Source organism: Durotheca rogersii (assembly GCF_024521655.1).
Source record: "Durotheca rogersii strain YMJ 92031201 chromosome Unknown GGS23scaffold_62, whole genome shotgun sequence".
Lineage (NCBI taxonomy): Eukaryota > Fungi > Ascomycota > Sordariomycetes > Xylariales > Xylariaceae > Durotheca > Durotheca rogersii.
The window spans coordinates 52,068-76,940 of NW_026251293.1; the positions used below are offsets into that span (position 1 = coordinate 52,068).

Consider the following 24,873-nt stretch of genomic DNA (forward strand, 5'->3'; position numbering starts at 1 on the left):
GATCCGCGTGTATTACTAGGAGCGAGTAGGTTGGTGTGATAGGCATTGGAACGTAATAAAGAAACGAAGATGACGATTCCAACTGAGACAAGACGGCGCTGCTGCATCGACCTCCTGCCAGCTAGCTAAGCAGAGATAAGCTGGGTGCTAGAATTAGGTAATCACACAATCACAATGAGAAATTCACTTAAACGCTCTTAGCATCGTAACTATATAAAGCGCTGTCGCCTTTCCTTTTCAAACTCATACGTGCGTTTATAATTATTAATATTTATTTCATTTATTTCAATAAAATCTTAATACTTAATTAAATAATGAGTTTTTAAAAAAGTAAAATATTAAATATTAATTACTAATAATAAACTTATTATAATAATAATAATAGCTTTTTTATGTAACCTTTTTTTTAATATTTTTATTAAGTAACATAGATAAATCTTATAAGTTTAATGCTTTAATAATTCATCATATATCAATTCCCTGCTTAGATTCAGATTCAGAACTACGTATACTCTACTTATATTGCCTACCTCCATGTTAGATAATGTGCGTCTCCTTCTATTCCATATACCTAACTTTACGGTCTCGCTACCTCATGTTGGTAGAAACGACAACAGATACGACGCGTGTTGGCCAATTGGCACTGAGGGTATATAGTCCACTGACGGGCTGCCAATGGCATCGCTCTTCAAGCTACCGGATGAGCTCCTCGCAACTCTTGTCGAGACCTTCCCCTGTCGCGATGCCCAGATTCGAGCATTCGCAACGCTCCTCTATCCCTGCGCCGCGCCATGCCGGAACCTGATAGTATATGGTCCCGAGGCCACAGGCAAGAGTGCCATCACGGCACGCCTGCTTGGGTTGCTACGCGACAGGCACTCGCGTCGTACCGATAGTGATGACGATCGGAATGGTGGCCTTGTCAACCACGCCATCATCAAGTCTGCCGAGTGCGTGACAGCCCGACACCTGTTCGAACGGATTGTCGGCTCTGTAGGTGACGCGCTGCAATGGAGGGGGGGGGCCGTTGGCCGCTGCGAGACTCTTGCCGCGCTCACGGTTGAGCTGGCCAAGATGCTTAAGTATGTTAAGCGGGAAGAGGGCTGGAGGTTCGTGTTAGTCTTCGACGGAATCGACCGCCAGCGAGAGGCGCCACCCACGCTACTAGCCGCCCTTGCTCGATTGCCCGAAATTGTGCGTTTTTATGTGTCCGGTTCTCGTGGACCTCAGAGTGCTGATTGCTAATTTCATCGACGCCAGATGCCTAACTTAACTACCGTTTTTATCCTAACCACACCCTCACCGTCCCTCTTACGCGTATCCTCTGCGCCGCAGCTCTACTTCCCGCCCTACACAAAATCCGAATACGTTACAATCCTCTCTCACTCCTCGCGATGCCGGCCGCCGACGGCGCTCCCGAACACGACACCCCAGGAGACAGCGGACCTGTGGGCGCGCTTCGCGGCCGCCGTCCACGACGCGCTCGCTAAACCCGCGTCCAGCACGCTGCCCGGGCTGGAGCGTGCCTGCGCCGCGCTGTGGCCTCGGTTTACAGCACCCGTGGCTGCGGGCACACATCGCGCGCGAGAGTTCACCAAGCTCCTTGTCGCCGCACGGGCTTATTTCCAGGATGAGAGTATGCTTGAGCCCGGCATCGCTCTCGCCCCGCCCAACACGAAGTCTTCCACCTCGGGAGCCGCGGGTACGGCCATGGCCACCGACATCGCCAAAAAGAGGGGAGTAATGGCCAGTAACAGCACGACAGACCTGGCGGCCCTGCTACCCCGGACGGCGCGCCTCCTACTCATCGCTGCGTACCTCGCGTCGCACAACGCGCCGCGGCACGACCAAACGCTCTTCAGCACGTGGCACCATCAGGGGCGCCGTGGCCGTCGCGGCGGGGCCCACCACCACGCCTCGAAGAAGTCGAGGCACAGGAAGATCGCGCGTAAGCTGCTAGGCCCGAGTGCATTCGTCCTCGAGCGCATGGTTGCCATATACGCGGCAACGCGACGCGAGTGGATTCCTGGTCCCGGCGCCGATGTCGACATGACGGACGAGAGCCAGGCGGGGAGAGGTAGCGGCTCCAGCGCCGGAAGCGTGGACGGAGACGTCGGCATGGCGATCGCGACACTGACTAGCTTGCGATTGCTAGTTCGCGTCGGGGCGGGGAGCGTGGGAGCGGTAGGGATAGGGGGTGGAGACACTATGGACCGTGGCGGGAAGTGGAGGGTGGGCGTGGGGTGGGAGGTTGTCCGCAGCGTGGGGAGGAGTATAGGAGTTGAGGTTGAGGAGTGGCTTGTTGAGTAGATAGCATAGGAGAACTAATGGGGTAGGCGGAGGCGTGGAATAGAGAGTTCTAGGCTACTAGGGGTCGATATCTAAATGTGTATTACCCATGCACGTGTATATAGAGAGTGGCGTTTTGAAACGCGGCCTAGGAGTAGAGAAATGAAGAGAACATCCGACCATCGTGATATCACGAATACTTGGTATATAAGTGTACTCAGCATTCTTGCATATATAGCAGGGGCCAGCCCGATTGTTTTCTTCTTACCGTCCCTGAGACGTCTCTCAACCCAACAACGCTCGGAGGCCATTGATCCCTCTCTTTCTTTTTTCTAACTTCTGCAATGACCTCGGGGGTGCAGCTGAAACATCAATTAATTCATCCCTACTCTAGAGCCAGTACCTGTTATGTCTCGTTAGACTCGAGCAACCCCACGGAGAGTAAACTGCACGTGAAGGGTGGGCAAAGACTTACCAGCGCAGTGCGGCTAGGAATGTACACGTGCGTCCAATTCTTGCGGCCGTTCCACGCCATTGGAGTGGTAAAGAACCGTACGTCTGGATCAACGCGTGCAAAGCCACCAACCTCTTTCGCGTCCGTGTCCAAAACAACTTTATACGTGCCCGCGACTTCGACGCCGATACGGTAGTCGGCGAAGCTCTTAGAGGGGTGGAAGTTAAATATGAACACCACACCGGCGCGCTCGAATACGATGGTTTTGTCATTCTCGTTCTTGAGGCTAATGTGAGCTTGGGCCGCGTGTAACCAGCCGTAGTGATCCTCGGCGGCATTCATACGCCGGTCGAATTCATTGAGATCCTTGTAACGGAGCAGGTTGTCCTCAGTAAGGTTGAGCTGGCGCCGCGCGTACCAGAACGAGTTCTGATTGCCCTCACGCGGAAAGTCGAGCCACTCAGGATGCCCGAACTCGTTGCCCTCGAAGTTAAGATAACCCTCGCCGCCCAGCCCGTGTGTGAGCAGGCGTATCATCTTGTGCAGTGCTATTCCCCGCGATATAACAGGTGTAAGCGGCGAGAGCACCGACATATTGGTGTAGAGTTCGGCATCGCAGAGATGCATGAGCAGGGTCTTATCGCCCACGAGACTGATTTCCGCCAACGTCAGCGTTGTATTGCCTAGTTATTCTCGATGCTCTACTTACGCTTGGTCGTGGCTCTCACAGTAGGCGATTGTCTTTTCGCCGTGGCGCCTGTTGGTGAGAGTCCAACAGATATTAGCCATGTCCCAATCCTCGTCCTTCTTCTCCTTGAGGATTTTAATCCACATATCTGGGATAGCCATCGCCAGTCGGTAGTCGAATCCGACGCCGCCAAGGGACAGCGGTAAGCAGAGCGCAGGCATTCCAGAGACATCTTCCGCAATGGTGATAGTCTCGGGGTAGAGGTCGTGAAGCATTTCGTTCGCGATCATTAGGTAGACTACGGCCTCCTCGTCAACCTCGGAGCCGAAATATTCATGATATCCACCGGAGAAACCACTAAGATTCGGCAGTTAGCGACGAGGTGTACGACCCATATCACGGGAAAGCTTACGTCCCAATACCGTGGTGGGTGTAGAGCATGCTGGTGACTCCGTCGAAGCGAAAGCCATCAAATTGGTACTCGTCCATCCAGAACCTCAAATTGCTGAGCAAAAATCGCATGACCTCGTGGTGTCCGTAGTTGAATAGTCGACTATCCCACAGGTCATGCCTTCCCCTCCCGCCTCCGTGAAAGTAGAGATGGTCGGTACCGTCGAATTCATTCAGTCCGTCGAGCACATTCTTGGAAGCGTGGCTATGGACGACATCTAAGAGAACCACCAAGCCCAGGCCATGGGCGGTATCGATAAGTTCCTTAAGATCCTCGGGCGTACCATATCGGCTGCTTGCAGCAAAGAAATTGTTCACTTGGTAGCCGAAGCTAGCGTAGTAGGCGTGTTCCATGATAGCCATGAGTTGGATGACGTTATATCCGAGGTCCTTTATCCGAGGCAACATGGTCCTGGTGAACTCCTTGAAAGTTGTGACCCGCAGCTCCGGCGAGGAAATACCTACGTGCGCCTCGTATACGCGGGCACTCAGGGGTTTCTTGGGTCGGGAATTCTTGAAGGTGTACCTCTCTGACTCGGGAGGGTTCCAGAAGCGTGCATCGTAGGCAGGCGACACAGAGAGATCCTGGGTGACATACGTGATCCAGGCGGGCAAGCGGTCAATTCGCTCGTTGTTCGGCGTCGTCATAGAAATCTACAATCAGATGCTTAGCAATTTGTAGGTTCTCGGCCTCGAAACGGCGGTTTACCTTGATCTTGGAATTGTGAGAGATGGCTGGCTGCCCGTCCTTGGCAGGCAGGACGATTTCCCAGACACCAAACTCTCCCCTCTTCATAGGGTGGGCGCCCCTATTCCACCCGTCTGGCAGCATTTTCGTTAGCGAGATGACCTGCAACACATTCCAGTAAGGCTGGCTCTTACTAAAGTCGCCGATCAAGAAAGCCTCGGTGACGCCCGGGGCCCATTCTCGATAGACAATATCATTATTCTTGTTGACGTTCAGGCCGAAAGTCTCGGCGCCCTAAATTTTCGGGGTCGAGTAAGCCATCTAGTTGATGGGACGTGAGCAGTGTGGCTCAGACTGTGAAGATCAACCAACCCTTGAAAACTTCTCGAGCCCTCCCTCGGTGTCTTGGATCGTCTTGATCCACTCCTGGGCTTTGGCATATCGGCGCCTTAGAACGCCTTCGAACGGCGACAGCCACGGGTCTAATTTAAGGACGCCTGCATGCTTACGGTCAGCCAGCCGCTATCTCTCAATGTTCGTGGGGGACAGGAGGAGGGTCGCACCAGTGCCGTCGTTGGGTACCGCCGGCGCGGAAACGGCGCCGAGACCGCTGGCGGAACTGCTGACTACGGCAGTCATGGTTGTTTCTCGCTGGATGGCGGGGCAGGCCGGCTACCTCTCGAAATCCAACCCAATTCAGGAGGGGAGGGGAAATGAAAAGTGTTAGTGGATCGACCCGAGGTACTAGAGATGGGAGGGTCTTGGATTATGATACAGAGCCGGCCGGCACAGCTGCTCTGAAGAGAAGGGTGGGTGGACAGGGAGAGAGAGGTAGGCAAGAGATAAGATGGGCAGGTTGGAGATGGCCCCAACTCTCCGATAAATAAGCTATGGTTGAGAGGAGCTAGCTCTTTTCTTCTGGTATGATGCTGGTATGGAGGGGTATAGGGGGAGGAGGGAAGGGAAAACGGAGGGAAATGATGAATGGGGGACGTCGGTACGGGCACTACTTAAAGCCCCATGCCTCCTATCGCACCCGTCTTTCATGTCTGCCTTATTTGCGTATTCGAGATGGCATGAGGATGGGCGCGCTGCCCAACTACCCGGGCAGATGAGGAGAAGAAGAGAAAATCTTGACAGCTTCGGGCGTTAGGCTAGGCGGGACCAATGGATGTGTATGACGTCGAGGGGCGACGAGAACACAGATAGATCCCCTCTCCCGGCCCGACCAAACTTAGGTATCTACGTACATTCTGCGGCAAGCCTAACTTGGCACCTCCCCCGCCTCGCAGCCGCCAGTCGTTTCGCCTCCTCGCAGCGTGGTTGATAGGTACCTAACCCCGAATCAAGGTAACATTTAACACGAGTAACTAAAGGAAACGAATGGAAGACTACGTTACGTATATAATATAGACTCTACGAATATCTTATAATATAATAAAGACTTACGAACGTACCGGTAACCTTCCAAAATATAATAATAACAGTATTATGAAAATACCTCGATATATTCGTCTTCGTATATTTAAACGATATTCTTATGTAATAGGCTATGCCTATTATAGAGCCTTGGCTAGTGCCAGGGCATAGTACGTAATTAGGCCTTTAGCACCTACGGAGGATAAGGCCAGCTGTTATAGGTACGGCCTATACGGCGTACCTTTTTCTCCCTTTTCTCCTCGTTTAGCTTTAGTTTATTAATATACGGCTTTTACCTAGCGAATAGCTCGTAAAACCGTAATAAAAGGCTAAACTAACCTTCTTTTATAAATCGTTTTACGGATTAGTATTGAAACGAATAGAGTCAGTAGTAGGAACGGCGAAGCAACCCCTAGAGAGGCGGTGCTAAGTTAATAGTCGGAAAGGCGGTATTAGTCTTTAAATATATACGCCGGTAGTACCTGCGAAAGAGGACCGACAAGAGAGGCAACGGTTCAGTAGCATATTAGCGAACGGGATTAGCAGTAGGAAAAAACGATACCAATACCTATAGCGAAGTTAATAGTCGGAAAAGCGGTATTAATTTTAGACATACGCGCCGGGTAGCACTTACGAGAGAGAACCGATAAGATAAGTAACGAACTAGAAGATTAATATCTTAATACGCAGGATTAATAGTAGGAAAGGCGATGCCAGCTTCTAAGAAAGAGGTAGCCAGCTAAGTCAGCAGTAGGAAAGGCGGTATTAGCTTTTAAATATACGCGCCGATAGTAACTACGAACGAGGACCGACAGAAGATAACTAAGAAACGACCGATAACCTGAGAAAATATAGATTTAGATGGTAATTTCGAGGTAAAGAACGACGAAATCGACGGCTAAAAAAGGTAGAAAAAGGTAGAAAAACTTTTTCCCAAAGAAAGATAGTAGAGCGCTAAAGCATAACGTTTAATAAAGTTAAGAGCGCCCGAAACGTAATATAAAAGAGGAACGGCGTTAAAATAATAAGAAATACGATAAGGTTTCAGCTAAAATAATAATACTTCGATAAAGGCGTTAAAAGCGTTAGTAATAAACGGGGGAACGCTCCTTAATACGCCTTTAGACAGAGCCCGAAGGACTCTGCTAACGAACAAATAGGCCTCTAGCCTTTAAACAAAAGGATAAATAATAGTTTTTAAACGGGTAGAAACTGCGTACTATTAATACATCCTCCGGCGGAGCCTCGCGGCTCCGCTAATAATACGGAAAGATAAACCCCTAGCCTTTAAATGAAAGAAAAGGCCCTAAGCCTTTTAATAGTAAACGAAAAGGCGCGCTTTAACGCGCTTTTAAGCGGAGCCTTAGTTTCGCTAACGGAAAATAAATGATTGTTTTTAAACGAATCGAACGGCGTACTCTAATACGTCTTCCGGTAGATCCGACGGGATCCGCTAACCAAAGATAAACAAAGGTTTTTAAACGGCGGTAAACGAACCGACAACCCCGTAGCTACGGTAACTAAGCTAGACTTAATAAACGCCCTATATACGACTTCGTACGTAAGGCTTTAAAGCTCTATAGTTTAATAAGAGAATCGGGACGGTAACCCCTAGAGAGTAATAATACCCTGAGGAACGAAGATAATAACCCAGGAAACGAATAACGTAACCCGGGAGACAAACGGTAGTCTTAAGAGAGTAGTAATACCATAGAAAGAGAAAGGAAGCCCTAGAAAGTAGTAATACCCCGGGGAACGACGATAATAACCCGGGAGGCGAATAACGTAACCCGGGAAACGGACGGAATACCCGGGAACGCGGAGAGCCCCCGGGTAAGTAGAGACGGCGGCCCTAAAGGAATAGTATACCGGGGAGCCAGATAATACCCGGAGCGCCGGCAATACCTTATGAGGAGGAGAATAAGGAGGAAGGAGTTCTCGGGGAAATAGCTACCGGAAAGGCGTACCCGGTAGGCGAAGAAACCCGGGAGACCTACGGAGGGAAAGGAAGAGATCCCAGGGTATAATACAACCCCCGGGAAGGAGAAAGGAAGCCCTAACCGGAGGGCATCAATACCCGGGGGACGAACGGAAGAGGAGGAGACCCAGGGGGGCACTAATACCTTAAGAGGCGGAGGTAGTAACCCGGGGAGCGAGTAGCGTACCCCGGGGGACGGAGGTAGTACCTAAGGATACGATACGTATCTTAAGGCGTAGAAGAAAATAGGTTAGGTTATTAAGGCTAAATACTAGAAGAAAGGGTAGTAAGGCGTACTTTTTTTTTTCTAGAAAGGGACCTTATATAATAAGCTATATTCATTATAAGGCCCTGGCTAGTACTAGGGTATAATACGTAATTAGGCTTATAATACTTACGGAAGATAAGGCTAGCTATTATAGGTACGGCTTATACGGCGTACCTTTTTCTTCTTTTTTTCTTCGTTTAGCTCTAATTCATTAATATACGGCTTTCACCTAGCGAATAACCTATAAAACCATAACACCTTATATATACAGAAACTTACGAAGAATATATTGAACAGGAGCAGCGTGTGCACGTTGTGATGGAGGCACGAACGGCTACCCAACTGCCAACAACTGGCCTAGTGCCGATCGAACCTAGATTATAGCTGTAAACAGCTGTAATCGGTTGATCGGCTAGCTAAAAACGGCAGGTGCGAGAAGGGATTAGAAAGGGAAGGCAACGAGGATGGCGAGAAAAGGTATGGTAAGAAACGAGTGAATAGAGCTGTAACTAGTAATGGCTATTAAATAGGAGTAGCGTAGGTACGCTGATGGAGGTACGAAATAAGGACTACCTAACTGCTAATAACTAGCCTAGTACCGATTAACCTAAGATTATAGCTATAAATAGCTATAATCGGTTAATTAACTAGCTGAAAACGGTAGCTAGGAAAGGAGAAACTAGAATGATAAGGCAAGGAGGATGGCTAGAAAGACATAGCAAAAGGAGTAAATAGCTATAAGGTCGTAATGCCTATAGGTCTAAGTTTCACTAATGAAAATATAAATACGCGACCTATATAAATATATATCGAAAAGGCTATGTAGTCTAGATCTATAGTATTACTATAGCCTTCCTAGTTTAATTAATCTATAAAGAGTAATTAAACTACTAATAATAATAAGTACGGTAGCTCTCGTTCCTATTTAACTTAATCCTAATCCCGATTAACTTTAATTAATTAAAAGCTAGCTAGTTTAATTAAAAGCTAATAGGATAAGTTAGGTAGGTTAACTAGGAACGATTGCAATAGTAATAAGTAAGTAGTAGGGTAGGTAACTATAACCGTACCTAACTATACCTAAACCTAAACCTAATTAATCCCGAACCTATTTAATCGCTACTAACTAGGAGCTAAGCTAGTTTAATTAACTATTAATAGGAAATAATAAGAAAGATTAGGAAAGATCCGATAATAACTAGGCTATTATAGTAGTACGGTAAGACATGCCCTCTTAATGTATCACGTGGCACGCTACGATAGACCTTATGCCTATATAGAGTAACTACAGCTCCCGTAAGTACGGGACATGCCATACTTATCATTTAATTCATTACCTTATTAGATTACTATCTTTATTATTTTTACCTTAATTAAAGATTCGTTTTTGCTATTAGATTCGTCGTTCTCCGATTAATATATCTATCCTAGTTATAGGCGCTTAAGTTACTTCGTCGTACCGCTATAACCGAATAAGCGACTTTTGCGTTTTACCCCTTTTCTCCCCTTACCTCTTATGCCTTCGGGCTAGCGACTACTACATCTCTACGACTAAGGGGCATAGCTAAGATACGATAACTACATTAGATTCCTTGCCTCTCGGTTAATATAGCGATATTAGTTTCATCCGTCTTAGACCATCGTACGTACTATAGTCTTCGATAGAGTATACCTTCGAGTGAACCTATCCGGGTCTCTAGCATCGCGTACGCTCTGCTCCTCCTCACTATTAAAGCTATAACTTATAAGCTAACCTAATTGACTTATTCTTAATTAACCCTAATTAATTAAGAGAGAGCTAGCTCTATTAGGGCTATTAAGAAATAATAAGAATTAATCAGAAAATAGGAACTATAACGGGTAGGTAAAATAAGCGTAGCTCCTGAAAGAAATGAAAAAAATAATTCTATGAAAAATCTAATATAACGTAATCCCGTCCTTCGTGTTTATAGCTATTGCCGATGCTTTTTAATTAATTCTTGATCTTATAAACTAATTAATATATCCTATTCATACCCGACTATAACTCGTTTCTAGTTATTATTCGTATAACAGTTTCTATATTCGTTTAGTAGTATCTACCGGGCTTCCCTTAACCCTCGATCTCTCCCTTATACGTGGTTCTAAGGGCTCTCTAGGCTCTTCCTACTAACTATATATCGGTAAGGGTAACAAGAGGGGTCTCTGGGTATTAACCTAACTATTTTATAACTATTCTCCTAGGCTATCTTATTTAATATCGTATCTATCTCGTATTGCAGTATCGTTTATATGGGTCTTTTACGTTAATCGGTAGGTTCTCCGATTAGGTTCGTAGGTATAAGGTCTATCAGTATCTTCGTATAGTAATTAAGGGCATCGTAATACCTATCAGTTAGAGAGGAGAAACCTCCTTAAGTACCGTAACTAGCTAGTAGGAATAAAATAAGGGTAATCAGAGCTATCGATAAGCCTCTTATAATTAAAATAAATTAATTAATAATGAACGAATGCCTTTAAGTACGTACGAGGTTGTGAAAAGGGCGGGTAGCAGTAACGGTATTAGATTAACTAAGAGCGAAAAACTGCTATCTAGGTACTGGTTAAAAAACGAAGGCGAAACTGGGTAAAAACGGGCATAGCTCCTTTAAAAGAGATAATTAAGAAACGAGGATAAGATAGATTTATTAATCAGCGAACGAGCTTTTAGGTAAGCTAATTAAAAGCTAATAGGAGGGCGTAGGTTATTAAGATAGTCGCTATAGTTATCTACCCTCCTTATTAATTCTAGTACATGACTTAAAAAGCTAAGGCTAAAAGCTACGAAAACGGCTCTAGAGCTACGAAAATAGCTCTTAATTAGCTAAAAGATAGGGAATCTTTTAATCGACGAATCTTAAACCTATTAACTATAAAAACGGTCGCAAAAGGTCGCTCCTAAGATGAGGTAAGGTTCGAGTTACTAGGTAGTCGCCATTAAATAGAAGTAGCGTAGGTACGCTATAATGAAGGCACGAAACGGCTACCTAACTACTAATAATTAGCCTAGTACCGATTAACTTAAGATTATAGCTATAAATAGCTATAATTGGTTAATCGGCTAGCTAAAAACGGTAGCTAGTATAGTGGTACGGTAAGACATGCCCTCTTAATATATCACGTAATACGCTACGATAAGCCTTATGCCTATATAAAATAACCACAGCTCCCGTAAGTACGGGCTATGCTATGCTTATTATCGAGTTTACTACCTAGCTAAATTAATATCTTTATTATTTTTACCTTAATTAAAGATTTATTTTTATTATTAGATTCGTTATTTTCCGATTAATATATCTATCTTAGTTATAGGCGCCTAAGTTACTTTGTCGTACCGCTATAACCGAATAAGTAACTTTTACATTTTACCCCTTTTCTCCCCTTACCTCTTATACCTTCAGGTTAGCGACTACTATATCTCTACGACTAAGGGGTATAGCTAAGATATAATAACTATATTAGATTCCTCGTCTTTCGATTAATATAGTAATATTAGTTTTATTCGTCTTAAACTATCGTACGAGCTATAGTCTTCGATAAAATATACTTTTGAGTAAACCTATCCGGGATTCTAGTATCGCGTACGCTCTACTCCTCCTTAGTAGTAACTACCCTATAACTTTTCGACCCCTTAACCTTTAATTTACGGAGTTTCTATTACGCTACTAGGATTTAGAGGATACCGATCGCCGTCGGCGCCGCCATATAACCCGCGAAGTAGTCCGCGTTTTACGTTAAACGAAGTATCCCGCCTTATAGTTATTCATCTATTATAAAGAGATACGTATAAGCCCGGGAACTTTTACTACGATATTATTACCGTAAGGATATTACTTAACCCTTAATACTTATAATATTATTAAGTTATCGATATTACGATATAATATAACGATTAAACCGCGTTTATATTAATTAAAATAACCCTTATATGATTATTTATTTACTATATAGAAGTATTCGTAAAGCCTAAGAAACTTTCGTCGTAATACTACCGCTATTAGGGATAATACCTAGCCCTCGATATTAATCGCTTCCCCGAACCACTAATAGCATGGTATATCTCACGCGAGTAAATAACGCTTATAGCGATTAGGATAGCCTTCTTATGGTTATTTATTTATTATATAGAGAACATACGAACGCCTTAACATAAATTACGATAACCTATACGACCCGCTACTCCCTTACTAATATTAAAGGCGGATAAAAGCTAATAGTAAGTATACCTTAACCGAACTTACGATAGTTTCTTTTTTCCTTTAAACCTATTAATCGATATAAATTAAATATATAAATACTAATAACTTATCATACTAGAGGCATTTTAAAATACTTAAACGTAGCGATTCGATAATATAATATACGATATAATATAAATATTAACATTAATAATATAAATAAAATTAATGTACTAATAATTATTAATAATTAATAATTTTAAAGAGAATTAGGAATTAATATTAATAAAACTACGTAGATATAAAGGATTAAAGAAACGGAACTAAAGTTAAGTTAATAAGTATATCTATATATAAGCTAGCCTTATATTACTAACTAATAACTAGTATGACGAGAAGTATTAACGTAGGCGTAAAGCGACGCTTAGCGGTAATACCGCTAATATTATTAAATAACCTCCACTAGATCGAAACCGGCCTATAGCTATAACCGATATCGTATCTAACGCGATCCTTTATTTAGAATTTATTCCCTATACGTATTACCTTAACGAAGGTTATACGTTAGGAGTTCTAGACCTTAATAAAAGTAATTATCGTCGACTTATTTATAATAGTTAAACTTTTAGTCTAGGGAATACGCCTTATACTTTAATTAAGTATTAACCGATTAAAAAAGCTCGTATAATACCCGGACCTTATCGATTAAGATAATATAATAAATAATAACATACCTATGCTAGAAAAAAAGTATTAGGATATAAATAATAGCTATCTTACCTTTACCTTTATATTAGATAATAAGACCCCTACTACCTCCCTTTCTACTTTATACCTCGTACCGATAAATTAAACGGAGTCCGTAGCTAAGAAACGGAATAAATCGCTATCGGGATCCGAAGTAATAAAGATTAAACTATTAATAAAACCCTTAAGAATCGATATTAGCTCTCCGCTCTTATATCCGCCCGAAAAGGAGGAGGACGACGATAAAACTCCTACTTAGCTACCCCTTATTCGTAGCTCTATACTTATCCCGCTAATCCTTATAGTATTATCTTAAAATAATAATAACAGGGCCTCTACTAGCTAGAATATACCGGTAGCTACCCCGATTATCGTAATGCTAGCCATTAGATTTCTAAATACTATCGATTACCTTAGGCTTAAGTTTAATAAACGTAACGTAATTTAGTAACTAAAGAAAATAAATCGCTTATTTAATCGCTACCGTATAAGCGACGACGATAAGATTAAGGAGATCGGCGAATAAATTACGACTAAAATTATTAAAGAGCGTATTAACGACGTTATAAAGGATTAAATGATCTAAAGAGTTATCGTTATAGCCTTAAAGTACCGTTTTAGGATTACCGATAAACTAAGCTAAGCTAACGTTAAACGAAAACTCGTAGCGCTAAAACGAGGTAACGTAATTTACGATCTTAAGGTAATCTTTACTTATCTTATAAATTATAAACGTCTTTCTAAGCTCGTAAACGATAACGGAAAACTTCCTAAGAAAATAACATACCTAATTAATAAACTTTTAATGTCTTTAATTATAAATTTCTATAAGACGGAAAATTATAATTATAATAAGATCGGAGATATCGATTACCGGATTCTTTATACCTAGCTTTATAAGTAGGCGGAACGTCGTATAGTAGTATAAATTACCGATAGAAACCAAGCCGTAGAACGACGATAGTATAAAACGGTAACTTTTGAAGAACCCGAGAAGCCTATAATATAGATAGTTTAACGATTAACGACTCCTAGCTTCTAGATATCTCTACTATCGCCTTCCTCGTAGCCTAAACCCTCTTACGGCTATCTAAGTACTAGTTAAAAAGCTAATATATAGGTCCTCTACGACCGATTTAACGCTTTAAAAATAAGAATAACTTCGTAAAACTACCGTTAGGAGAGTAGCTCTTATAGACCTAAGGATATATACGGCGCCGATTAATAATATTAATAAGAAAACCCGTTCTTAGTAAACGCGGTTCGGAACCTAAGTCTTTATAATCTATAAACTAACGAAAGAATCTTAATAAGCTTTAAACGTAGTATTATATTAAACTACCGAGGTATACGTAGTAGGATTTTATTAACTTAATCGAATAACTATAAGGAATTCGAGTATTAGTTTTATAGTACTTTCGATCGGCTTTATAACTATATCCGCTACCCGCTACTAACGGATATAACGTAGAATCGGTTCTGCTATAGGAGTAAAGAGCGATTATATTACTTCGAAAACGGAAACCCGGATAAGTTAGAGTTAATATTAATCCTAGGATCGATTATTACTTAAGTTAAACGTAAAGAAGAACCGATCGCTTATTATATTTTATTTTACTTATATTAAAGTAAGGATTTTCTAGAGTAAATACGTTGGATAGTATATTACTATTTAGCCGGGAAGCTAAAGTTTATATCCCTCGACCTACGATACTTTAAGAACGAAGAAGTAGTACTAAAGTAGGAAGAGATACTGAACAGGAGCAGCGTAGGCACGCTGACGGAGGCACGAAATAAGGGCTGCCTAACTGCCAATAACTGGCCTAGTACCGATTAACCCAAGATTACAGCTATAAACAGCTATAATCGGTTAATCGGCCAGCTAAAAATGGCAGCTAGGAAAGGAAAAGAGGAAGGGACTAGAGAAGAGTAATAAGGAGGATAGCTAGAAAGGCATGGCAAGAAACGAGTAAATGGCTGTAACTAGTAATGGCTATAGGTCTAAGTCTAACTAATGAAAATATGAATACGCGACTTATATAAATAGATATCGAAAAGGCTACGTAGCCTAGATCCACCGCACTACTATAGCCTCCCTAGTTTAATTAATCCGTAAGGAGTAATTAAACTCCTAATAGTAATAGGTACGGTGGCTCTCGTTCTTGTTAAACCTAATTAACCTAATCCTGATTAACCCTAATTAACTAAAAGCTAGCCAGTTTAATTAAAGGCTAATGAGATAAGTTAAGAAGAAATAGGTCTTTAACTAGGAGCGATTGTAATAGTAATAAGTAGGTAGTGGGGTAAGTAACTACAACCGTACCTAACTATGCCTAATCCTAATTAATCCTGAATCTATTTAATCATTACTAATTAGGAGCTAAGCGCGTGTTATAAAAAAGGGGGTGGTAGCGGTAACGGAGTTAGATTAACTAAGAGAAAAAAACTACTATCTAGGCACTATTAAAAACAGAGGCAAAACTAGATAAAACCGGATATAGCTCCTTTAAAGGAGATAATTAAGAAACGAGGATAAGGGTTCCTACTAATCGGCGAACGAGCTTTCAGGTAAGCTAATTAAAAGCTAATAGGAGGGCGTAGGTATTGATAGTCGCTATGGTTATCTGCCCTTCTCTGTTAATCCAACTACTTAAAAAGGCAGACTAAAAGCCACGAAAACGGCTCTGGAGCTACGAAAATAGCTCCTAATTAGTTAAAAAAATAGGGAATCTTCTGATCGTCGTATCTTAAACCTATTAATTATAAAACGGTCGATTAAAAGGTCGCTCCTAAGGCTGAGGTAAGGACGAGTTACTAGGTAGTCGCTACTGAATAGGAGCAGCGTAGGCACGCTAACAGAGGCACGAAATAAGGACTACCTAACTACTAATAACTAGCCCAGTACCGATTAACCAAGATTATAGCTATAAATAGCTATAATTGGTTAATCGGCTAGCTAAAACGGTAGCTAGGAAAGGAAAGAGAGATGGAGACTAAAAACGGGTAAAGGAGAATGGCTAGAAAGGCATAGCAAAAAATGAGTAACTAGCTAATGGCTATAATAGCTATAGGTCTAAGTCTAACTAATGAAAATATGAGTACGCGACTCATATAAATAGATATCGAAAAGGCTACGTGGCCTAGATCTACCGCACCACTACAATACCAAAAGCTATATTTAAGATTAACGTTATTTAAATAATCGAACGTAAATATAACTACGAACTATACGAGATTAAGATCCTAGATTATAATTAAACGAAGGGTCTTATTAACGACGAAAGTATCTGCTATTATAAGGGTACTATTAAAATGAATTTAGTCGAAGTTAACGTAGTTAAGTAAGCTAGAGGTCCTAACGGCGAGTATATTAAGAGAGAAGTACCCGATTAAGAAGATATAGAAGTCCTATCATTATAACCGAAACGTAGACCGGCTAAAGCCGGGAAGAATATTACTTCGAATACGAACGACTAAGCTAGGAAAACGAAGACTATTAACGAATTATTAAGAGAGTTTTAACTGGATAAGATTAATAAGAATAACAGGAAACGATTCGAAGTTTCGTAGGACGATTTAATTAAGTTTATGCTCAGATTTTCGGAATAAGTAATTAAGTACTAAACAGGAGCAGCGTGGGTACGCTATAATGGAGGCACGAGAAAAGGACTACCTAACCGCCAATAACTGGCCTAGTACCGATCAACCAAGATTATAGCTATAAATAGCTATAATTGATTAATTGGCTAGCTGAAAACGGCAGCTGGGAAAGGAAAAGGGAATGACTAGAGACGGGTAAAGGAGGATGGCTAAAAAGGCATAGCAAGAAACGAGTAAATAGCTATAGGTCGTAATATCTATAGGTCTAAGTCTAACTAATGAAAATATAAGTACGCGACCCATATAAATATATATCGAAAAGGCTACGTGGCCTAGATCCACCGTACTACTATAGCCTCCTTAGTTCAATTAATCCGCAAGGAGTAATTAAACTCCTAATAATAATAGGTACGGTAGCTCTCGTTCCTGTTGAATCTAATCAACCTAATCCCGATTAACCCTAATTAACTAAAAGCTAGCTAGTTTAATTAAAGGCTAATAAAATAAGTTAGGAAATAGGGCTAACTAGGAACGATTGTAATAGTAATAAGTAGGTGGTAGGGTGGGTGACTATAACCGTACCTAATACTAAACCTGATTCCTAATTAATCCCGAACCTATTTAATCGCTATTAATTAGGAGCTAAGCCAGTTTAATTAACGATTAATAGGAAATAGGAAAGATCTAATAATAAGAATAACTAGGCTAGCGGAGCTATAACTATAACTAACTTAATTAACCTATTCCTAATTAACCTTAATTAACTAGGAGCGAGCCAGGTCCATTAGGGCCATTAAGAAATAATAGGGATTAATAGTTAGGAAATAGGAACTATAACGGGTAGGTAAAATAAACGTAGCTTCCGTAAGAAACAAAGAAATAATCCTATGAAAAATCTAATGCAACGTAATCCCGTCCTTTTCGTTTATAGCTATCTTTTGCCGATCCTTTTCAACTGATTCCTAATCCTATAAACTAACTAATATATCCTATTCATGCCCGACTATGACTCGTTTCTGGCTGTTATTCGTATAACCGTTCTTATATTCGTCCGGCAGCATCTACCGGGCTTCCCTTGACCCTCGACCCCTCCCCTGTACGTGGTTCTAGGGGCTCTCTAGGCTCTTCCTACTAACTATTATAGTGGTACGGTGGATCTAGGCTACGTAGCCTTTTCGATGTGTATTTATATGGGTCGCGTACTTATATTTTCATTAGTTAGACTTAGACCTATAGACATCACAGCCATTCACTCGTTTCTTGCCATGCCTTTCTAGCTATCCTCGTTACTCCCTTTCTAGTCCCCTTTCCCAGCTGCCGTTTTTAGCTGGCCGATCAACCGATTACAGCTGTTTACAGCTGTGATCTTGGTTAATCGGCACTGGGCCAGTTGTTGGCAGTTGGGCAATCCTTGTTTCGTGCCTCCATCACAGCGTGCCCACGCTGCTCCTGTTCACTATATATCGGTAAGGGCGATAAGAGGGATCTCTGGGTATTATTATTCCTATAGCTATTTCTAGGCTGTCTTATTTAATATCTTATCTGTCTCGTATCGCGGTATCGTCTATAGGTCTATCGCGCTAATCGGTAGGTTCCCCGATCAGGTTCGTAAGTATAAGGTCTATCGGTATCTTCGTATAGTAATTAAGGGCATCGTAGCACCTATCGGTTAGGGAGAAACCTCCCTAGGTGCCGTATCTAGCTAGAAGGGATAAAACAAGGGCGATTAAAGCTATCGGTAAGCCTCTTGTAATTGAAATAAACTAATCGGTAAAGAACGGATGCCTTTAAACGTATGCGAGGTTGTTATTGTAAAAGGGGGGGGGTAGCGGTAACGGTATCAGATCAACTAAGGGCGAAAACGGCCATCTAGGCACTTAAAAAACGACGGAGGCAAAACCAAACGAAAACGGGCATAGCTTCTTCAAAAGAAATAATTAAGAAACGAGGATAAGATAGATCTACTAATCGGCGAACGAGCTTTTAGGTAAGCTAATTAAAAGCTAATGGGAGGGCGTAGGTTATTTAGATGGTCGCGATGATTATTTGCCCTCCCGTTAATCCTAACCTAAAAAAGGCTTAATCCGAAAGCTACGAAAAACGGCTCTGGAGCTACGAAAATAGCTTCTAATTAACTAAAAATCATGGAATCTCCTAATCGACGAATCCTGAACCTAATAACTATAAAAGCGGTCGTAAAAGGTCACTCCTAAGGCTAAGGTAAGGACGAGCTACTAGGTAGTCGCTACTAAATAAGAGCAGCGTAGGCACGCTATAATAGAGGCACGAAACAAGGACTGCCTAACTACTAATAACTGGCCTAGTGCCGATCAACCTAAGATCACAGCTATAAATAGCTATAATCGGTTGATCGGCTAGCTGAAAACGGCAGCTGGGAAAGGAAAAAAAGGAAGGGAGACTAGAAACGGGCAACGAAGATGGCTAGAAAGGCATGGCAAGAAACGAGTGAATAGCTATAGGTCGTGATATCTACAGGTCTAAGTCTAACTAATGAAAATATGAGTGCGCGACCCATATAAATACGCATCGAAAAGGCTACGTGGCCTAGATCCACTGCACCACTACAGTATGTCTAATTATATCGTTAATACGTTTCCTTTCCTCCCTCTCTTTTTCCTCTTTAAGCATTTCATTTTAAAAACCCTTCTCTTAGAATTATTATATTCTTATTAATCTTTAGCCTGCCTTTCTTATTATTAATTTAAATTCTTATTTTTACCTTTAACTTATTATTTTTTTCCCCTTCCCCTTAATTCTTTTTTTTTTTTTTTTACGATATCTTTCCTCTACTCCGCCGGCGTTTCCCTTTCCTTCTTCCTTCCTTCCGTTTATAGAAACGTACGTCGTACCAATTTAACCGACTTAATTAAACTCCTATAGGGGATTTACGGTAGCGAAGATAACTAGAGTAATATAAAGGAGTATTAGCTTAGTACTTTAAACGATTACGACTCGGGAAGGGGCTATATCGAGCTAAGATCCGATATAGCCTAGGCTTTCCGACTATCTATTAATCGGCCCTAAATCATAAACTAATAGTAATAAGAATAAACGAAGGTAGCCCTAATTAATTCTTTCGTTTACGTCGCCCGTTACGCCTACCTTATTAACGAGGATATCCGTATCCTTTATATTATAATAAATTACGACCTCGAAGGTAGGAAGGCGGCTTTCGAAGTAAACCCGTATTAAACGATAAGCTATTAATCGGTAGGATCGTTTAACTTCCTAACCCGTTAATACCTCCTCGATAACCCCGCTTTTGCTTTAATTTTTACGATCTATACGGATCTAATAAACCTCTAACGAGTTATTATTAATTCCGAGAAGTTTTCCTAAGCTTACTTCGCCGTAACGCTATACCTTCCTAAGCTCCGGAAACTATATAGCTTTAATATAATTAAGAACGGCGCCTTCGATCGGGCGGCGTACGTATTCGGTTAATTATAGCGAACCTAAGAAAACGATAGCCTCGAGCCTATTATAACCCCTTAATCCGTTTATTACGTCGCGTTAATAAACTAATAAGATAACTATAATTACGGTTTTTAAAGCGGCATTTTACCATATCTTATCTTTAAATAACCGATCGAAGTCGCCCGCTAAGCCTAAGAAAATAAGGAGCTTAATTTCCTTAATATAATAAGGGAATACGCCGAGGTAATAAAGTAATTTTATAGCGTTCGGATTTTAAAAAGGGAGGTTAGTATCGTTAAGCGTTTCCGGTAAGCCGTAAATTATTAGAAGCGAATCGACCTTATTAACGTTATAGCCTCGGTTTAAAGTACGTCGATCGGCGAATTCCTTAGCTATAAATCCTTCGTCTGGTTTATCGCGTAAGCTAAGGTCTACCGTTCTTCCATAGCCTTAGTACTTAATTTCCCCCGCTCCTTCGTATTAACAGACGTAAACCTCCGTTACGATAACCTCGTTAAGGTTACGACCCGTCCTCTCCTTTTCCCCGGCTTAGTAAGGATTAGAGCTTTCTAGTCTAGGGAAACCTTTATACCGTATAGGTAGAAGGAAGATACCTAGTCGACCTTTAGAACGCGCCCGCTCCCTTATTATTCCCTTAATTAAGAGTAATAAACCGAGATTAAGAAGAAGGTAACCGAAATAAAGAAAAAGTATACTAATCGGATTAGATCGGTAAGGATAAACTAAGCTAAGTTAGCTATAAAGTAATAAAAAGGCCTTTTTATTATATTAAACGATAAATTAAAGGCTCGGCTTTAGTAATTAAATAATAGCCGGTAAAATAAAGTTTTACGATAGTTATTAAAGGAAGATATTAATCGGGATATACCGTACTATCCTTTTTAATTTAATTATTCCTTATAATATAATTAAATTAAGAAGGCTATAATAATACGGTAAGATATATCCTCTTAATATATTACGTAATGCGTTACGATAAGCCTTATACCTATATAAAGTAACCATAGATTACGTAAGTACGGGTTATATTATACTTATTATCGAATTTACTACCTAGTTAGATTATTATCTTTATTATTTTTACCTTAATTAAATATTTATTTTTATTATTAGATTTGTCGTTCTCCGATTAGTATATTTATCTTAGTTATAGGCGCTTAAGTTACTTCATTATACTGCTATAACCGAATAAGTAACTTTTACGTTTTATTCCTTTTCTCTTATTACCTCTTATGCCTTCGGGCTAGCGATTACTATATCTCTACGACTAAGGGGCATAGCTAAGATATAATAACTACATTAGATTCCTCGTCTCTCGATTAGTATAGTAATACTAATTTCATCCGTTTTAGACCATCGTACGTACTATAGTCTTCAATAGAGTATACTTTCGAGTAAACCTATCCGGGCCTCTAGCATCGCGTAGGCTCTGCTCCTTCTTAACAGGAAACGCCTTTATAATCAAACTCCTAACGCTCGCGTAATATTAATACTACCTTTTTCCTTCGAAAATCGCGTAGCTTATTTCCCTAAGTATCTTTAAACCCGGGTCGGTCGTAATTATCGAAAGCTATTATAATTACTATTAGCGGCTCGCGTTTAGGATTAACGCCTTACGTTTAATTTATATCGTAAATAAAGGCTTAAGAGTTATTTATAAGCCGTATTTCGGATGAAATATTATGTAATCATATTACTCGAGCGCTTATATAAAGCGATAGCTTAGAAAAAAGGTTACCGATTAAGTCGCTAAACGCGTTTAACGCTCCTTGGCAGTAATAAAAAACGTACGTTTAAATAACTAGCGAATTAAACGTTACGAAATAATTAAAATTATATTAAAGTACTTCTTTACGCGTAAAACATATACGTACCGCTTTTTTAAAGCCGAAACGATCTGACTTAATTAATATCGCAGCTATTCTTGTAGATAATGAACAGGAGCAGCGTGGGCACGCTGACGGAGGCACGAAAAGGGCTACCCAACTGCCAACAACTGGCCCAGTGCCGATCAACCAAAGATCACAGCTGTAAACAGCTGTAATCGGTTAATCGGCCAGCTGAAAACGGCAGCTGGGAAAGGGGACTGGAAAAGGCAACGAGGATGGCTAGAAAGGCATGGCAAGAAACGAGTGAATGGCTGTAGGTCCTGATGTCTATAGGTCTAAGTCTAGCTGATGAAAATATGAGTGCGCGACCCATATAAATATACATCGAAAAGGCTACGTAGCCTAGATCCACCGCACCACTACAATAAGAGCTAGAACGATTCGTCGGAAACTTACATTAAGCGTAATTCGTTTAACGCTTTTCGAAAAGGCGCTTAGTCCTCGCTTACCTAGCGCTAAACTACCGATAGAAATACCGACTTCGAAAAAGCTTTATATGTATTATAACCGACGAGTTCATTTACCGAAAGATACATCGAATTAAAAATATAAATAGGCTTTAATAATATTAAGGGTAATTAAAAAGAATCGCCGATTAAGATTATATTTACGCTATTAAAAACCTGCGAATTATGTGGAAATATTTACCGTAAACGGCGATTAATAAACCTAAGTATACGTAGCTTTAATATATTCTTTTCGTCGATAATTAAATAATGAAGGTTAATAAGGCGTCGTTATACCTTAGCGAAAGCGTTATTAAAAAGCGGCTTAAAGTTACGTTTTATAAGTAAATAAAGGAAAGAATATATCGTCCTCCCGTAAATATTATTATTCGTAGCGTTAGTTAGGATAATAAAGGCTACCGAGTTCTAAGTAAAAGCCTAGCAAACGTAGGAGGTTAAAATCTTACTTAGATACGATTTTTTTAATACCGTTACTACCGTTGATTTAAAATAAAAGCTAGTCTTAGTTAGGACTTTATACGTAGCCGAGAACGATATTATAAATTAGTTTTTATTCCGGATTTAACGTATTATAGACATCTAAGGAAACGATTTCTTACTCCAGCGTATCCGTAGTACTTATTATCTCGCGTTAATAAGTAAAATCGTAAAAGTAAGGGTACTTATATCGAGTTATATATATAGCTTCATCGTAATTTACGTTGATATCTTTATTCCTAAGTACGTTAAATATTTTCTATGTAAGTGTTTAGTTCGGGAGTAGACGCGTTAATTTAACCTAGTCCTTTTCGTTTAAAGCCTATTCTTTTTCCTTTAGGAGCTCGAACTTTTCTTCGTTGGGTCCGGAAAGGTTGCCGTAATAGTTATTCTCGTATTAATAGGTTACTTAATATCGCGTATACGCTAATATATGCGTTAGAAATTAAATACTATTAATTAAACGTAACTCGTTCTTATTAATATACAGATAATTTAATATAAGTTTAACGCAGTAAAACGACTCTAGCTCGTTAAGGCCTTTATTTACGTGATAGATAAGGTAATAATTAAGTATACGTTCTTTTACGTTGCGTTAGAAAGGGCGTTAATCGTAAGCGTATAGCTTATTAAAATTCTAGATCGATACGAAGTAAAAGAAGCTTAATTTAATAACCTTTAATACTTTTAAATCACGCTAGAGATACTTCTTATAAGCATTACGCTTATTAAAAACGTCGCTAAAGCCGAGCTCGAGGCTATAATCCTATTCCGTTAAGGGCTAGTAATTTACGTTACGTATAATACGCGAATTAACTTAAAAGGGTAGCCTATATAATATATAGTAGACCTCCTACGTAGAGTAATTTCGTTTCCCGATTAGTTTATTTATTAACTTCGATGTAAAAGAAAGAAAAGAATTTACGTTAGAGACCTTTAGTAGGATCTACTTAGTAAGGATATTATAACTATCGGTTTTAATTTCTATTACGTAAAACGTAGACGCCTACATTCACGCTTTACGGTATATAGGCTTATATAGGCTGGTTTAATTACTACGTAACACACTCCTTAGTTTTTAAACACCTCTAGTAGGTGGGTTAATAACTACTACGTCCGACCGCCTCTTTTTTAGGGGCCCCTCGTGGAGAATTAAACCCCCTACCTCTTGACGCGACGCCTTACTACTAGTTCTAGTCTAGCTCTGGGGCTCCGCGTAAGAGGCTACGCTTACTGCGCCGTATACGCGCAATTAAAGGAACCGAACCACTAAGCCACAGTACCTTGGAGCGCTAACCGGGCTTATAACTATTACGTAGCTAGCGAGAGCTAAGCTTAGGTTAATAGGTTATTCGTAAAAGGAGTAATAAAATACGAGTAAAAAGGTATATATTAACTAACTAGAAAAGAAGGAAAGCTACTAAAGAGTATAAAGTAATCTATAGGTATTGAACAGGAGCAGCGTGGGCACGCTGACGGAGGTACGAAATAAGGGCTATCTAGCTGCCAATAACTGGCCTAGTGCCGATTAACTAAGATTACAGCTGTAAACAGCTGTAATCGGTTGATCGGCTAGCTGAAAACGGCAGCTGGGAAAAGGGGACTGAAAAGGCAAAGACGAGGATGGCTAGAAAGGTACGGCAAGAAACGAGTGAATAGCTATAGGTCCTAATGTTTATAGGTCTAAGTCTAGCTGATGAAAATATGAGTGCGCGACCTATATAAATATACATCGAAAAGGCTACGTGGCCTAGATCTACCGCACTACTATAGCCTCCCTAGTTTAATTGATCCGCAAGGAGCA

The 24,873-nt window shown here is 40.9% G+C and overlaps 2 protein-coding genes across 2 annotated transcripts; one reads left to right on the forward strand and one right to left on the reverse strand.

Moving 5' to 3' along the window:
* The first annotated feature begins 468 nt into the window (after positions 1–468).
* Positions 469–2,503, forward strand: GGS23DRAFT_473201 (origin recognition complex subunit 5 C-terminus-domain-containing protein). Its single transcript, XM_051514248.1, has 2 exons — positions 469–1,194; positions 1,261–2,503. Exons 1-2 carry the CDS (start codon positions 676–678, stop codon positions 2,308–2,310), a joined length of 1,569 nt encoding a protein of 522 aa, XP_051367103.1. The 5' UTR covers positions 469–675; the 3' UTR covers positions 2,311–2,503.
* Positions 2,216–5,936, reverse strand: GGS23DRAFT_590458 (glycoside hydrolase superfamily). Its single transcript, XM_051517695.1, has 7 exons — positions 5,133–5,936; positions 4,942–5,066; positions 4,764–4,863; positions 4,591–4,703; positions 3,844–4,535; positions 3,453–3,788; positions 2,216–3,395 (listed from the first exon to the last, which is right to left on the reverse strand). The coding sequence occupies exons 1-7, from the start codon at positions 5,206–5,208 to the stop codon at positions 2,696–2,698; spliced, it is 2,142 nt and encodes a 713-aa protein (XP_051367104.1). The 5' UTR covers positions 5,209–5,936; the 3' UTR covers positions 2,216–2,695.
* Positions 5,937–24,873: the final 18,937 nt, after the last annotated feature.